The 18114-nt window shown below is 33.7% G+C and overlaps 2 protein-coding genes across 6 annotated transcripts in view; one reads left to right on the plus strand and one right to left on the minus strand.

The window, feature by feature from the left end:
- Positions 1 to 18114, minus strand: part of LOC107964958 (uncharacterized PE-PGRS family protein PE_PGRS20-like) — a 68458-nt gene that overhangs the window by 10237 nt on the left and 40107 nt on the right. The window contains exon 1 of one of the 3 annotated variants that reach the window (XM_026442742.1): positions 8834 to 8958. The exons of the other annotated variants lie outside the window; for them this stretch is intronic. The gene's annotated coding sequence lies outside the window, so the exon portion shown is untranslated. Of the gene's footprint in view, positions 1 to 8833; positions 8959 to 18114 lie in introns of those variants that run through there. 3 annotated transcript variants of the gene reach the window in all.
- On the plus strand, positions 189 to 14131 carry LOC100576640. Of its 3 annotated transcripts, none has more exons than XM_016913959.2 (8): positions 189 to 415; positions 1531 to 1745; positions 3954 to 6734; positions 7528 to 8321; positions 8934 to 9007; positions 9325 to 10234; positions 10971 to 11088; positions 11655 to 14131. In XM_016913959.2, the coding sequence occupies exons 1-8, from the start codon at positions 336 to 338 to the stop codon at positions 11852 to 11854; spliced, it is 5172 nt and encodes a 1723-aa protein (XP_016769448.2). In that variant the 5' UTR covers positions 189 to 335; the 3' UTR covers positions 11855 to 14131. The 3 variants fall into 3 exon arrangements, with proteins under 3 accessions (XP_016769448.2, XP_006561662.2, XP_016769451.2); XM_006561599.3 differs by having other exon boundaries at positions 3957 to 6734; XM_016913962.2 differs by lacking the exon at positions 1531 to 1745 and having other exon boundaries at positions 191 to 415.

The raw sequence follows: 18114 nt of genomic DNA on the forward strand, positions 1-18114 counted from the left end.
TTTTTAAACTATAAAATTCATCAAATTGTATATATTTTCATGATTTTTATTAATTATTGTTTAAAATTTTTGTTTTAAAATTTAAATTATAAAATATATTATACGAGATTTATATATCGACTGATCGATCACAACGCCACTTCAAACCCGTGGTTAAATAAGTCTTTAAAACCTGTTGATAGTCTTGTGATTGTTGTATATAATTGTAACAATAGTGAAATGTGAGTGCAAAGTTTAATATAATTCCCGCGTTTATATAATGTTTAGAAGAAAGTGAATTTAATCGAATTATAATAAATATTCGCAATGTGACATTCGTAATAAAGTGAAAAACAATGGAGCAAGTGTTTTCTATTGCTGACAAACTGTCAAAAGTGATTAAAAATATACAAAAATGTTTACAATGTACAATTTGGTAAGATATAATTAATGTACAAAGATTTATAAAATATATATAATAAAATATTTGAAACATGATTCTCATCAATTTATATTGAAATATAATTTATCTTGAAAAGTTATGAGTATAGGTTAAGTTTGAATGATCACATTTACTTTATTTAGCTTCAAAGGAAATACATATATTTATTTATTTCATTAATTTTATAAACTATATTTCTTATTTTTATTTATCATGCATGTTTTTCTATTAATTATATAAATTAAAAACTTTATATTATATATAAGAATATTGAAATAATTTATTACTTTTAAATTTACTTCAATTTCTAATTATTATTGATCTTTCATCATTTGTATAGTAATACATATAATATAATATACTTTTATTATATTTCCAATGAAAAGTTATAATTAATAAATAAATATAAAATCAATATAAATGATCAATAAATGAAATAAAATGATTATGCATTTTGTTCATATTTTTCTTATAGATCGTATTATATGTTCGCATATGAATAACCAATGTCAAATCTTTTACTTTTATGTTTTTATTTTTATATTAAAATGAAATATCACATAAAATTTAGTTTCTCATTAGAAAGATAAAATAATATATTACTCATTAAATTTGATAGCCAATGTTATAATAACTATTATGTTATGATATACAGAATGTTCTAGTAGAGATATGCTGTAATGGTTAAAGATAGATAAAAATTATATAAAATAAAATTAAATAATATTAAATGATATACAAACTGAATAGATTTCAATCTTTTTTTTTTTTATTATTATTATAATCCTGTAATTTTTTAATTTTTGCATTTGATTGATTTTATTTTTTAATGTCTACAAAAATAATTTACGCTTTAAATATAAAAATTCAAAAGTTATCGCAAACTTTGCTAAAAAAAAATCTAGAACGTATCTGCATATTTTTTTTGATATTCTTGCATTTCTATTATATATTATTTCAAATTATACATTATAATATATATAAATAAATCCAGCTAATATCAATCAGTATAAGATTTATTTTGTATATTTAAGAAATAATATTTGAAATCTGTTTATGTAATAATATATAATATATAATCTATTTATTCTTTTTTTTTTTATGTGTAGTTTACAAACAATATCAGATCCGGTAAAAACAGTTTGCGGACATCGATTCTGTCGTATATGTATTCAAACAGTAATACAAAATAAAAATGCGCTCTGTCCACTGTGTAATTGCGCCATACAGCGTCGCAATATTTCAAAAGATAAGAATACGGCGATATATATCACACAATTACAGAATATAATTGAAGCAATTCAGTTAGATTCAGGCATCGATAGTAAGTAAAATTACGCTTTATTAATAAAATAAACATTTGATAAATGTTATAATATCAGATATCTTTTATAATATAATATCAGATTTCATGTTATCATCAACATTTTCTGAAAATTTTATATATGTATTTTTAAACACATATGAAAAAACAATATAATTAAATTGAAAATATTATTTTGATAAATTAATATTATAGATATGAATTGATATGAAATTGAAGATAAATATATTTTATATATAAATGATTCATTCCTATCCGACCATTGTACATATATGAAATACATTTGTGCAAGAATATTGCATCCAATATTTGTTTAATTGTATATTTTAAAAATTTTTTTATGCAAAATTTTTATATCATAAATACAAATGAAATTCGTAGCAGAGATATTAAATATAATTTTTTAAATATATTTTTTTTATTCATTTTAAAAAATTCTTGTACAATAAAAAAATTTTCTTCATAAAACTTTTTCTGTGTAATATAAAACGCAATATTTGACCCCTAATTCACATATTTCTTATATCTTTATATTTTTTGCTGATTTATATCACGTATAAATTACGTATAAATTCATTACATCATCATGCATCATTATGAATAACATTATCAATTTATCTATTTATAGAATTTACATGTTAATTCTTAAAAATATTTTACAATTGAATATAATTTGATCGCATTATAATTACATTAAAAGTATAAAATAATCTCGTGTTTTCATTCCTTTTACAATTAAATTAAATTACGGATTTTTAGAAAATCAAGCGTAATATTTTCTCTGATCGTTGAAAATTGTTCGATGAAATTAAAATCGGTGTAAGGTTCGAAAAACTTGGGAGAAGGAAGAAATATCGGGGAGAGGCAATAAATATCTCGGCATGGAGCAATACGTTTAAGAGGAACTAACGTATACTCGCGATAAACTTTTTCTCTACATCTTAAGAAAAACATGATTCTTAAAGTACATGTACTGGTAGGTACATGCTGCCATAACATCATGCTCGCCCGGGTCAACTATCCGTTTCTAGCGTAGATACCAAAGATTTTAAAAATTTAAATCCCAATGTTCTTCGGTATCGTATCTCTTCTCCGTGGTATTCAAAACTTCAATGTTTTACGAGCACTTTTGTGTTTACGTTCTTGAATACGATCGAACGAAATTTACCGAGTTTCATTGCTTTGATATTTTATCCAAATTTTTTTTCTCCTTCTTCTTCTTCTTTTTCTATTTAACTTTTACATCTTTCAATCCAATCCAAAAATGATTCATCGATTAAATCAGGAAATGATTAGATTTTTAAAAAGTTCAAAGATCATATATCTTTCTTTTTTTCTCTATTTTTTATAATATAAAGTTCATTTTCGAAATTGCGTGAATTCTTCTTATAGAAAAGGTGTAACTGTTTCAAAAATTATTCGACCAAGTTCAATTAGACAGGTAGTACACGCGTTTACATGTAAATTAACAGTCTTTCTCGACTTCACCTGGTAAATTAACAGGAATGGTCTTCCGTTCCGCGAGACACGGGTCAATTTTCAAATGCTTCTTTGCTGTGGCACACTCTCAAGTCTGACTTTTCCCAGATGCATTCTCGTGCTTACATTCTCCGCTACACAGACGCACAAATACACGTGAGTTGAGTTCCCGTAAAGCCAAACAAACCCCCTTGAAACTAACTATGGACTTTGCTGGTTTGGAAAGAGATTCCGAGACACATATACACGTGTACAGCTGTGTTTTAGATATACAAAGCTGATAAATTAATTCTTGAAATTTTCTCTAATTTCGCAGATAAATTTTCAGATGGGAATACTTTGATGAAAATTTAAAACACTCTATTTGACGCTTTATCAAAAATTTCCTTCCTGTCTAGGATCGTAATTAAAATTCAACGGTGTCTTTTGTACAAATAAATTTTTAAAAAATCTCATCTCTGTGTTAAAAAATTAACACCGTCGTGATAAAAAAATAAATAAAAATATAAAGCATCGACTTTTAATAAAAATTCAAAACATCCCACTTTATATAAACCTTTATGTGAATAATTGAAAATTTTATTTAAAAAAAAAAAAAGAAATTCACAGCATCACTTCTCATTCTAATAAAACTTTTATCACAATCTTTTTCTTCACCACCACACGTATTCCGTTTCGAGATACCAATATAAATACACTTTATTAAATTCGGTCCATCTTTTTTTCCAGTAGTGACTCATTTATCAGTATTAAACACGTGCGAGAGCTCGTCGAACAACACGGAGATCTGTTCGAACACGGAGGACGTGACGAAACCGAGCTGCTCTTACGCGGTCGACACCCGTCAAAGGGTGTCACACCCGGCCGCCAATAATAATGGAAAAGGCAGAAGGAGAAAGGTTCAAAGAAAGACCGCGCAGAAGAGGAAGATGGCGGAGTCAAAGGAAAGCAACAGTATGACGAGATACCTGTCGAAATGCGGCCTCTCGGGCATAGAGCCGTTGGAGGCGTCGAACGATTACTCGGGCGAGAAATCGTTGAAGGACAAAGTGTGCAGCTGGCTGCACACTTTGCCAGGGAACGAGAATTTGCTCGATCCTGACGTAGCGGAGCGCGTGGATTCCGATCTGGACGATACACTGACCATGTCCGTCTCCGAGAACGATGGCCAGAGCAAAGGGATAACCACGGACACGAACGTGGATCCCTCCCTCGAACCTCCATCGACGGAGGCGTGCGATAAAAGTGATGGAGATCGGTCGACGTGCAAAGAAATTCCGGACGATTGTTCGAGGAACGATAAAAAGCCTAAAGGAATAAACCCGGGCAATTGCTCGTCGAGGATGGACACGAAGTCGGAAATAACTAAAACTACTGTTAGATCGAGCGAGGAGAAATTCATCGAGGTGCAGAGAACGTCTCCTTGCGACATGTTGTCCTCTATGCAGAGGAACTGGTCCTCGGTTGCGAAGTTCGGCAAGGAGATGCGCGCCAAGAGGAAGAGATTAAAGTCTTTGGACGTGAGTATCGAGAACAGGGGGAAGCGTGGATCGATGGGCGAGGCGGGTGGACGGAGCGAGGTGGAGGAGGTCGGGTCGAGGGACAGGCGAGAGGGCGAAGAATGCGAGAAAAGTTTGGGGAAGGCTCGTTACGAGGCTTTGTTGGATGGAGAGAGATCGATATTGGCGGAAGTCGAGCCGGCCTTCGGCGAGTCGTCCTTCGTCACGTTGGAGGGGGATGGCAAGATACGCATCCGGAGTTTGAACGCCTGTCAGATGAACGCGATCATCGGTGTCTCGGATGAAGGGAACAACGAGGAGGGGACGGAGAGACAGATGGAGGTGTTCAACACGCCTGTTCACGATCGTTCCAAGATATTTTCCCAAATGATACCGGATGGATCGCCAAACGATGACCAAGATCGAGGTAATCTGGTTGACGAATCGGTTAAAAACTCGCCGATCCCGACAGATGAGCGAACGGCGGACGTCGTGGCGGATCGGCCAACGCCGTCCAAATATCAAATCTCCACGCCCAGTCGTAAGAGGTTGTCGTTGAAGAGGCAGAGCGAGGATTCGAAATCGAGCAACACAAACGCCTTCAACTCGGACGTTGGCTCTCGGTTGAACGCCGTCAAGCGGGATTTGAATCGTCAGATCGACAAGGAAGAAGGGAACGGAATAGGGAAGCGTAAAAGCACGGGTGATGAACGAGAGAGAAATTTACCATCGAACGATTACGCTGGTAGAGCGTGGATGATGGGGGACAAGAAGCGTAACGAGTATCTGGTCACGTTCAAGAAGCTGGGGAAATTTTACAAGCGAGGCAACGAGGGGAGGGTGAAGAAACGCGTCCCGTTCTTTTATCTGGGCGCAACCGGGAAGGAGACGAGCTATTATCCCGGTTTGCACGCGCATAAATCGTGCAATCTCGCGTGTTGCAACGCGTTGAAGCTTGAACAAAAGATAGATAACGAGAGTGGAACAAGTATAATAGCATCGATAACGGACAGTAACGAAGTTAAAAGCGTCGAAGCCGCGATGAAAGTGAAATCGAAGGTGAAAATGGACGATCGAACTGTGTCTTCCGAAAATCGGGTGGAAGACGTGGCTGCTAGACGAATCTCGTGCGAGGAAATTGTCCCTCGTCCGATCGGCAACGCGAACAGATCTTACGACGTGGACGTGCTGTTGGTATCCTCGGACGATGAGCCATCTACGAACCGATCTCCGCTTCCTAAAACCGATTCCTCGTGCAAAGACACAGTGAGGATGTCATCGCCGTCGAAAGATCGTTCCCCGCAACGATTCCTCTCTTCGTCTCCACCGATAGACACTCTTCAAACGCAAAAACTGAACGATCCAGGATCGGCGAGGAGGAAGAGGAAACAGGGAAACAAACGCGCGCAATCTTTCGCGTGCATTTCGCCCAACTGCAACTCCTTTTGCGTGTCGATCGAAAAATGCTCGAGTCGGAGGACGGTTGTCCAGGAGAAGGAGACGAAGGAGAGTTGGGAGAGTGATTCGAATCACAGTCTGTCGTCGCAGGCCACGTGTATCAGAGCCACGATGCTCGAGACGAAAAATTCATCGAGGAAGAATAATTCGAAAGGAAACGAGAGGAAACGATCGCCGAATCCGAGCAGCAAGGACACCGAGGTTATCCGATCGGGGAAGAATTTGGATCGGGACACGGTGAAGACTTGCGAGAAGAAGGTACGAGAGAAGGTGTACAACAGGATCGTGTTGCTGGACAGTTCGGAATCTGAATCTATGGATAACTTTGTTTTCTTGGACGGTAACGTCGACGATGCCTCCCCGAAAACCGAGAAGAGGAAACGTACCGTCTCCTTCGATTCTGCCGACGAGACGGACTTGAACGCGATTGTGAACAATTGGTGCAACGATGGAAAGCTCGACGAGAGGTGTAAGAAGAAAGGGAAGCTGGAGCGTGTTCGCGATACTCTTGATTCGAGCACGTCTAGGGACAATTTTTCGACCAAATCTTTGGGTAATTATTTAAAAAGGGGACTTCCTCTCCGATTTCTGACGATTTTTCGAGTCCAAGATTTCGAATTTTTTTTCAAACGCGTATATAACTGTCCCTCTTTTTCCAAATATAATCTTGAAAACTCGATATGCGTAGGAAATAAATATCGAAAAATCGTGGAGATCGGGGAGGAAGCCTCGTTTCTAGACGATTTTTCGTTGTCGAGTTCAAGATTTCGAATTTTTCTTCGAACGCGTATATAACTGTCCCTCTTTTTCTAAATATAATCTTAAAAACTCGATATGCGTAGGGAATAAATATCGAAAAATCGTGGAAATCGGAGAGGAAGCCTCGTTTCTAGACGATTTTTCGTTGTCGAGTCCAAGATTTTGAATTTTTCTTCAAATGCGTATAATCGTCTCTTTTCTTTTTCCAAATATAATCTTAAAAACTCGAAATGCGTAGAGAATAAATATCGAAAAATCGTGGAGATCGGGGAGGAAGCCTCGTTTCTATACGATTTTTCGGCCAAGATTTTAAATATCGAAAAATCGTGAAGATCGGGGAGGAAGCCTCATTTCTAGACGATTTTTCGACCAAGACTTTTGTCGAGTCCAAGATTTCGAATTTTTCTTCAAACGCATATATAACTGTCCCTCTTTTTCCAAATATAATCTTAAAAACTCGATATGCATAGGGAATAAATATCGAAAAATCGTGGAGATCGGAGAGGAAGCCGATTATCGATCTTTTTCTCGGATAAATCACGATAAATCTGTGAACAAGACACACGAAAACAAAAACAATGTTTCAGACCTGGTGGTTGGGAAATTTGGAAAGGAGAAATCGAATTCCAATCGAACGAAGAACTTGGAGGACAGGATGGCGTTAGCTGTGGACGAGGATTCCCCTGATTTTTGCGCGGTGATAGACAAAGTGCAGAATGTACGGAACGGAACGATGGTATTTAAGGAGAAGCAACGGCAAGAGAACGCGAAGACGGCGGACAGTATGATGCATGACAACTTCGACGAATTCATTGCGAATGTGAACACGGCAGATTTGATCACCGATTCTGATGATGGAAAGGGGGACAAGTCTAGAAGGGAGGATTGTATGGAGGGGAGGAACGATTGTGAGAGAAAATCTAAACACGCGAAATCTATGTGCAGCGAGAAAATTCGATGGAACAAGGAAATTCCGCATAACGGTTCTGATAAAGAAAACGGGAACAAGATGGATGTATCTGGCAGTGAGAATGGCGATGATGAGGATCCAGTGTGCGTAAACGCGAGTAATAAGAGTTGGAGGAAGGATAGGTTTCAGGGGAAAAAGGGAGTCGAGTCGTGCAGTAAAGAATCGACGAGGACATTGATAGAGAATCCAATGACTTCGTCTGATAAGAGGTTCCAAATGAATAACAGTGCGAATAGTTCGATGGGCAAAGACATGTACGATTATGATTCTTTGATGGCCGTCACGCAAGATGACTTGATGATTAAACAATTCGAGGAAGATCTGTTTGGTAAACCTTCTAAACATTCTAATGATACTTTGAGGACTCCTAAAAGCCTAAAGAAGAAAGAATGTTCAAGAGAGAATGAAAAGGTTAGTTTGCAAACATTTTTTCTTAATTTTATATCAGATGTAAAATATTTAATTATATTTGTGATTAATGTTGCAAAAATATTTTATTGATAATTTTGTTAGAATTTTAATAATGATAAAAGAAATATAATAGTTATATAGAACATTATTCTAAAGTTATCATAAGTCTGAATAATTTTCCTTTTTTTTTTTTATGATATAACAAAAACTTTTAAAAATTGCATAAAAAATGTTAGTAAAGAATGATGATTCAATAAACAAAATTCAAAAAGATTTGTTGTTGCAGACGAGAAGTAAAGTTTTCCCTAGATTGTAGAAAAAAAATTTAAAAAGTCGGTATGGAAGCTATCCAAAGTTTTATGAGATCTTTCTTTGCGTTGTAACAATGTCTCTGTCTACTGAACTTTTTCTGTGAACTCTCTTAAATAACTCTCTTAACCCTTTCTCGACTGGGTAACTTTCCTTTTAAATAATTCAAATTGTTTAGAAAAATTTTTCACTTGATATCATACCTGTTGTGTTTTTAACCGATAACTTATCATCGTCACTATTCGTTCCGCCAATTACGGGATAAACAAGATTCTGCATTCTCAAAAACTCATTCTGCTTTAGAATATCCAGGACGTTGAACACTCGGGTGAAGAAGACGACATTGTTGAGAACACTCCTAAAGCAAAGAGGAAAAAGTAAGTAACGGGGAAGTCTCTCTTAACGTCTATTCTTCTTTAACTTCTTTAAGTTTTGAGAGGCATATTATTCATTTAATTAAGTTCATTAATCAAAATGTAAACGCTTTTTTTTTTTTACCAAATCTCGTCAAATATTTAAACAAATTTTCTCTCAAAGATTATACCAAATTTTCTTTAAAGAGATCTTTAATTAGGATATAATTAAACGTCTTAACGATTTTAAATTCTCAATGTTCACTGAATAAATTTTTCTGTAAAATATTCATTTCGTACAATGAAACTCCTTTCCTTCATCATCCACTTTCCATTTCCAGATTAGAAGCAATCGATTCGCCGAGGGAGAGTTTGCCATCGATCTCGAAGACCATCGAAAAGTCAGCCTACGTCAGAACACCATCATCGATCATGACGACCGGAAGCAACCTGGCTAGCACTCCAGGCTCGATGACCAATATCCATCCACTCCATCAAAGCACCCCTAAAACGCAGCAATTCAAAAACATAACCGGCATCGTAAAGCGAATTTCTGTCATGAACGAGCAGTCCAACAGCAAACCGACTAAGAACATTGGTCAGAGAATCGATAATCAGAAAAGTGCTTCTCAGAGGAGCAACGTTCAGAATATCGCTCAAAGAAGTATGGAGCAGAGGATCCAGAATATCCAGAGAAGCGATCATCAAAACGCTATGCAAAGGAGCGATCAGAGGAACAGTGAGCAAGAAAGTAACGTTCCAAGCACTAGTCAAAGGAGCAACGATCAGAGAAGCATTGTTCAAAACGAAATCGTTGAAAGGAACGATATTCCCTCTCAGAGGACGATTGTTCGGAATGCGCAGAAGCTTTGTTTCGTGTGCAGCGGTCTGGTATCGTCTGAAATAGAGCAAGTGAAGACGTTGGCGCAAAAAGTGAACGTGAAATACAGAACGCAATTTGATCACGAAGTGACACACGTGATAGTGAAAGCGGACAAGCACAACAGCGCTAACAAGACTCTGAAATATCTGCAGGGAGTAGCCCATAAAAAATGGATCGTGGGATTCCAATGGGTGATCAATTCGTTGAAGGAGAATAATTTGGTGAACGAGGAACCGTATGAGGTTGTAGACTTCAGAACTCACGAGGCTGGCCCTCGAAAGTCACGGCTCAGGGAGAAGGATCTGTTCACTGGATTCGTGTTTTTCTGCAATGGACCTTATGATAATGTTTCCGTGGAACAGTATCAGGTAGGTGCATTCTTGAAAGATATTTTGCAGTGATCTTTTCACAGATTTACAAAGATTTTAATGTTTGTTTTATTTAATTCTTAATCTCTTATTTGAGTTGAAATTTTTTAAAAATGATTGAAGTAAAGAAATATTTAATTTTTAGATTGAAATGTAAAGTTAAATTGACATAATGATAAAAAGATCAACGTAAGAAAAAAATAAGGAATTATTAAATTGTAATATTGCTTGAGGAATTTTAATTTTAACTCTAGTTCAAACCTGTATTTTGTCATATGAAATGTAGAATACACTTAAAAATAGAATGCTACTAATTTAATTCTAAAATTGAATATCTTGTGTAATAAAACTGTGACTGGTGTAGGTCTGTAACCCAATAACATCAATCAAAGATTAAAATTAAATATTCTAAAATTAGATAATCTAATTTAAATCTAATCCAAACATGACTGCTTTTAATTCAATACTAGAATTGGATTATAAAGTCCACCCATTTGGTATATCCTTCACATTCAATATTATAATATTAAAAAATATAATAACTAAGATAAAACTTTTATTTCCAATTCATAGCAAAACACCTTTGGATCAAATTTTATCTTACTACTTTTGAACAACTCGCGAAACTCTGATCTGATAAAAAACGCTTCTATTTATGTTGTCTCCGCCATTCAATCTTGCTATATTACTTCAACTTGAATACCAGCCAACTTTTAGAGATATCTTCTCTTTTCAGGACATGCTACGCGCTACTGGTGCCATTGTGGTTCAGTCTCTATCCGCTCTAGCCGCTGAAAAAAGTCGGTTGAGGATCATCATGATCCAAGGGGACACGTACGAATACGAAATTATAAGTAAGTTATTCTTTAAATTGCTCGTAATTACAATTAAAGGGGGATAAATTATTTCAATGATTAAAAATATTATTTTCATGTTAAATTGAAAGTTACTAGAAATTGTTAGTTATTCTTTTTATTCTTGAATTAATTAACACTCAGAAATATTTAATAGGCTATTATCATCGAAGAATTGGGAAATATTAGGAATGATTATCACGATTCTTGACAAGATTTTATGCTCTATGCTTATATTAGATATTAAATATCAATTTCTTTTAAATTTAGTAACTTATTTCACGATTTATCCATTCAGAATTTTCTTTATATAAATAAATTACAAATTACATCAAGTCATATAGCAAGTTAAATCCTCCATTGAATATTTTATTATTTTTATTGAATATTTTTTGTTAAAAATCTTTCATTTTTATTTACCAATATATTTTATAATAATTTTTGAAAAAGATTAGATCAAATAATATTATTCTTGATCACAAAACTTACTCAATATTTACTTCAAATAGTATAATAATGATTTAAAATTTTTGTTTTTCTTTTTTTTCTTTCTTTCTTTCTCATAGAATGGTATAGAATGGTTCATGCCATATCGATCGTCCACGAATGGGTAGTCGAGTGTATCAGTCAATACAAACTGATATCATTCTATCCATATCTGCAGGAATTATCGCGGCAGGAGGTACTCGCACTTGGTTATCCGGAATATCTCCTCGAAGAAGAGGTTGACGAGGACTCTGATAACTCATGTGATGTCTCAATGTGATATTCGAATCAGGTTCATTTAGTTTTAATGTAATTACACGCCGATTCTTATCCATTTCTGCTTGATTTCGTGTCCAATTTACATCAGTGCCAAATCTTTCTAATCAAAATGTACGTATAATTTAGTTTAGAATTTGTATTCTTTCTATATAGAGACTCGTTTCTATTGAGAAAATATCAGTAACAAATGGAATATTTGATTTTGCAATCAGGTTATTTGTTACAGTGTGGTTAAAACGTGAACCGATTTGAGTATAAAAATTTATTTACAGTTTTTTTATGAAGTTGATGATATAAATAACATGGACAGTATTGTTTCGCCAGTATCAGTATTTTTATTATCTATTGTCCATTGATAATGATAGTTTTGATAATGATAGATGTAATTTTTGATTAGAAAATAATTACTGATATCTGATTTCACTTTATACGCTACAAAACATGATAAAAAAAATATTTAACAGATATTCATTATCAAATTAATTAATAATTAGATTTTCCATCCATTAATACCTCCATCAATAATATTTTTAATCACATAACAGTAGAGATTGTCCATATAATACTTATATTAACTTATAATTGAATATACAAAGAAAAATTCAGGTTTATACCAAAAGAACTTAAGAAAAAATACTAAATACTAAATATCTAATCTCCTAGATCTTTATTTTTTTACATAATATAAAACTCTTTTCATCGTTAATTAATAATATCAAACTAAATTTAAATTAAGCTACATTCTAATATCTTCGTAAAATTTCTAATAATATCTTTCCATAATATCTTCAGTCTTCAAATGATAATACCAGCAATAAGTTCACGCTTTATCCACAAGCGCAAAAACATCTTAAATATACGTAAATATAATTCTTCTTTCCTTGCACTTCCACGCACAATATTTATCATCAGAAATGTCGAGCCTACTAAAATTTTCTAATTACAATCCCACAATATCCATCCATAACCAATGGATACATATACGTAAGACGAGGTAGTGCTTAGAACGTGCAATATCATGATCATGGGTGGGTTTCAGGGGCTGCGTGTTGCGAGGGGCATTCAGGCAACTCACGTATTCACAAATACACCCGAACAATATTGATTTGCCCGGGACCACCTGTAGCCAACTCTCGTCCAATGTTCTGATACATACACGCATACACACACCGTGTCGATGGTTATGAATCTCGTCTAATTGCGAGTAGGAATAATCACTGTGTCGGTTGTGCTCTCTCTCTCCCTCTCCCTCTCCCTCTCCCTTCCTTCCTCCCTCCTTCTCTTTCTATCTATCTCTATCTCTATCTCTATCTATCTATCTATATCTATCTATCTTTTTCTTTTTTGGTGCATTTCAAGTACCTTAATTGCGTCTCATGTGAGAATAGAAAGTTAATCGTTGCGACAGACATCGATTATATTTTTGCATTTCTTTCGAAAAAAATCTGTCTTTTTTTTTTTTTTTTTTTTATATATATATTTTTATATGAACCTTTGTTGTATCTGTTGTATTTAGCGGACTAAATGGTAACTCGCGATGTAATTTTCTTCGCGCGATGACATATCTTGCATCTTTAATTTTCGACGGCTCTCCATCGTTTCATGCGAAAGAAAAATGATCAAAGAGAAGAAATATTATTTGCGTAATGTGAGTTTAGTTTCGTTATATATCTATATCTCGCGTTGCAATTTCCTTGCTGCGATGTATACGATATCTTGCATCTTTAATTTTCGATCTGTCTGTTTTATTTCAAAAAAAAGAAAATATTTAAGAAAATGTAATATAACGTGAACTCATTTTCTCGGATAAATTTCTCGTGGTTTCTTACGTTCGATGTTTCTTTTTCTGTTTAATTTTCAATATGAACTCGATATGATTTGAACGAAAAAAAGAAAAGAAAATATTTTTTGTTGGTTTACAAAAATATTCTATCGTTTACTATCGTAGAATACTTTCGTCAGAACAAAGAGGATTGTGAACAAATTTGTGCACGAGTTGTTTTGTATTTTAAAGGAAAAATGAAATGTATCTTGAGTATGAACGACATTACGTCATGAGATACCGGATAGTCCGTAAATATGAAAGGATTAAATAACGTTAAATGGCTAGAAATGAAATTTATTTGCACATAATGAGGAAAATAAACGTGTCATTTAACAGTGCTGTATGTGATGATGATGAAATTCATGATCATTTGTATGGAATATGTGATACCGGAATACGTGTTGTTCTGGTGTCAATTTGATTAAATTGTTGATTAAATTGTTGATTATAAAATTGTTATTAACTGTACATTGTAATTCTCAACTAAGTTCTTAAGTTTCTATTTTTTTTTAGATTTAACAGAGAGAAAAATATATACATAAAAACTTCATTGAAATTTTGATAAAATAGGGAATGAAGTTTTTTTTTTTTTAATTTTGCTTACTCCCTTAAAGAATTTTCGAATTTTTAAAAACAAAGGAATAATAATTGTACATGTATTTTTAACAATTTTTTTTTTTCAATGTTTCATAGGGGGTGTAGTTTTTATCATTGTATTTTACGTTTATAAATGGAGGTTATTTTTTTAAAAATGTTGATTAACATCTTTTAATTTTCATTTTAAAAGTTTTGTAAAAATCGAATACAGATACTAACGTTACATTTCACAATGTAAATATAACAACAGTGAGAATTTCTATGTATTTTATTTTCAACCCTTTCACATCTTTTATTTCTTAAACTTATTTCTAATTTTAAGAAACGATGTTGCTCGCGATACAAATTATTACATTTTATATATCGTATTACGTAGCATATTCGTGTTGAGAAGAAAATATAAATTTCATTAGAAGGAAGAGAACAGAATAGAAAGAGTAAAAGTTATTTTACAACGAAGTATTCCTTTTTTATACCATGTTACATTACATATTCTTAGATAATAACATACTATCTATTCTTCTCAAGTATCCTCATAAATTTTGTTTCCTCAGAGCTTAAACGTAAACGAAGGAAAAATGGCTTCCTTGCCACGTGTTGCTTTCTTATGTTAAAAGCGCGTTTAGAAAGAACGGTACGTTGCCATGGAAACAGATATTTTTCGTATGGCGAGATTAAATAAAATATATCTTTGTCGTGCGATATTGAACGATATATTTTATCTTTATTTCTATATTTTTTTTTTCCATTGTTTAGAGAATGAAAAATTTAGGACAGGAACTTTTTTATCCCCTCGAGCACGATATGATATAAAGATACTGGAACTTATATTAAAATGTATGCAAATTTCACGATTTCTTCATTTGCATTTTCCAACTGTTACGATACAAATTACAATGCTTAAGAAGTGGAAATATATAATATAAGGAGTTATACAAGTTTAACCTTTCTAAAGTTTTCTCATAACATTTCTTCTATAATTCACAAGATTAATCGAAGTTGCGATATTAACTTAAAGTCATTTGAGGATCATCAATTACAACAAGAAAATTCGAGATTACCTGAAGAATCATATTTCTTGAAACTCTCCATAAATTGACAATTATCAATTTCAATTTGAAAATCGCTTAATCATCATTCAAACGATCTGAAGATTGAGAAATATTTTCAGAAATAATATTTGGATTATTTTTACAACATTTCTACAACAATTACGAATAAAACTATACAAATATACGTCAAATCGTGTTGCAAATTTACTCCAGTGAATTCATAACGTTATCCAATGTTATCCTGCGGCAATATTAAGGATCATTTTGTACGAGGTTCGACCAATATTGCCATAATGTTGGTTGAAATGGTTGACGAATTATTCACCAAGGAGCTGGCTATTCCATCCACCAAGTACGATGGATGTTTGCGAATCACTCGCGATTGTGCATAGTATTGGACGTCCCTATTGTACACGGTGTTCCATGCACACGAATCACGAATCTATTTATATTCCAAGGGGTACAATCTTGATACAATGTGCGAGCGTAAACGATTACAATCTTTTTAAAACAAGTTTACGACGAAGTTGGAAAGTTGGGAATTCTATTGAACGGTCTTCTCTTATTTAATAACTTGCTTTAACTTATACTCGTGCAATGTGGGATCTAGGAAAATTGAATCGATAAACTCGAGAACGAATAAATTCTTCCTTTTATATTTTATTTCAATAAATTTAAAGATTTCGTCTCGTCTCGTTTCTGGTCACGTTTCGCTTTTAAAATATTCATACTTGGAAAGTATCTTGGAAAAAAAATTTTTTTGGGCAAGATATTGATATTTGAAAGATGCGAGGCAAGATTCGATTTTCGAGGTAAAATTTGATTCATGAATCAAAATGATGAATGAGTTATGATGCAACAATGAAGAGAATGTTACATGGATTGATAATATTAGTTTGAAATATTAATAAAAAAAAATCAAGTAATAAAAAGAGATGATACACTGCGAGCTTTTTGATAGAAGGATTGTAAAATATATACGTAATAAGTTACGAGATGTAATATTCCTTGAAACCACGTCGAATCGTGCAACTTTTGTCCATCGTCCCTTTCCAACATCGTGATAAACTCAAAAAGTTCGAAATTCCAACGTAGATATTTAGAATAATAACATTTCCCATCCTATTTACACAATAATTAAAAACCATCCAATTTAAATTTTCTTCCTTAAAAATTCCCCTTTAACTCTAATATATTCCACCTTCTATAACATTCATACACAATATTTTCAACTACTTTAATTCAAATTTTTACTTTTAATTTTCTCTTTCATTACAATTCATACAATTAAAAAGTAAAAAACATATATACTTTTTTTAAACTTTTCCTTCCAGATCACAATGAATTCGTCACAAACGAATAGTTAAGAAAAAAAAAAGAAGAAACCTAACAAAACTAGGAAAAATATTTAATCTCTCCTTACATACAACAGATCCAGAAATCCTAGGCTCCTCTCTCTCTCTCTCTGAACGCTGATTGGACGGGCAAATCCGACAATCGTAATTCCCTTTCACGCACGCGGTGATCCAACTGTGATCGAGGCGTGGAACGACAACGGTCGAGTGATGTACATCAACGAACAACGAGGCGATCACGTCTGACGCGTGACGTACCAATTCCACTTGATCGACGCGTGTCACAACTCGGTCAATTAGATCGGCGGAAGTGATCGCGTATTCAATTCGTTTGCCCGGACAATGAAACGATAATCAGGATTAACGACACCCCGAAATATCGGGATTATTCGGGGGGGGGGGCAAGTTTTCAACAGGGGTTGGGGCAATCCTCGCGGTAACCGAAACGGCGGTATAAAATACGCTTGCGTATGCGGATGGGTGAAAACGGGAGCAATTAACGGGTCCGAGTGCGAAATCGTGTAAGCGATTCTTGAATAAATAACCGAGCGAGACTTCCGTTTGCGATCCACTGGAATATCGCGTGGATCCCTTTGGAAAAAGGGGAATAAACAATTTTTTAATAATTGGGAAAAATTATTATTTGATTGGCGAGGATTTGTTCTTTGGTTCTAAGATGGAGCGTTTGAGAATTTGGAATTTTTAAAGATTTGTTGATGATGATTTTCGTTGTAAGTAAGAGATATTTTTTAAATAATAAAATATTTTTTAAATAATAGATATTTTTTAAATAACCGAGCGAGACTTCCGTTTGCGATCCACTGGAATATCGCGTGGATCCCGTTTGGAAAAAGGGGAATAAACGATTTTGCGTAATTGGGAAAAATTATTATTTGATTGGCGAGGATTTGTTCTTTGGATCTAAGATGGAGCGTTTGAGGATTTGGAATTTTTAAAGATTTGTTGATGATGATTTTCGTTGTAAGTAAGAGATATTTTTTAAATAATAAAATATTTTTTAAATAATAGATATTTTTTAAATAACCGAGCGAGACTTCCGTTTGCGATCCACTGGAATATCGCGTGGATCCCGTTTGGAAAAAGGGGAATAAACGATTTTCCGTAATTGGGAAAAATTATTATTTGATTGGCGAGGATTTGTTCTTTGGATCTAAGATGGAGCGTTTGAGGATTTGGAATTTTTAAAGATTTGTTGATGATGATTTTCGTTGTAAGTAAGAGATATTTTTTAAATAATAAAATATTTTTTAAATAATAGATATTTTTTAAATAACCGAGCGAGACTTCCGTTTGCGATCCACTGGAATATCGCGTGGATCCCGTTTGGAAAAAGGGGAATAAACGATTTTGCGTAATTGGGAAAAATTATTATTTGATTGGCGAGGATTTGTTCTTTGGATCTAAGATGGAG

This window comes from Apis mellifera, linkage group LG9 (assembly GCF_003254395.2).
Source record: "Apis mellifera strain DH4 linkage group LG9, Amel_HAv3.1, whole genome shotgun sequence".
In the NCBI taxonomy this organism is placed as follows: Eukaryota; Metazoa; Arthropoda; class Insecta; order Hymenoptera; family Apidae; genus Apis; species Apis mellifera.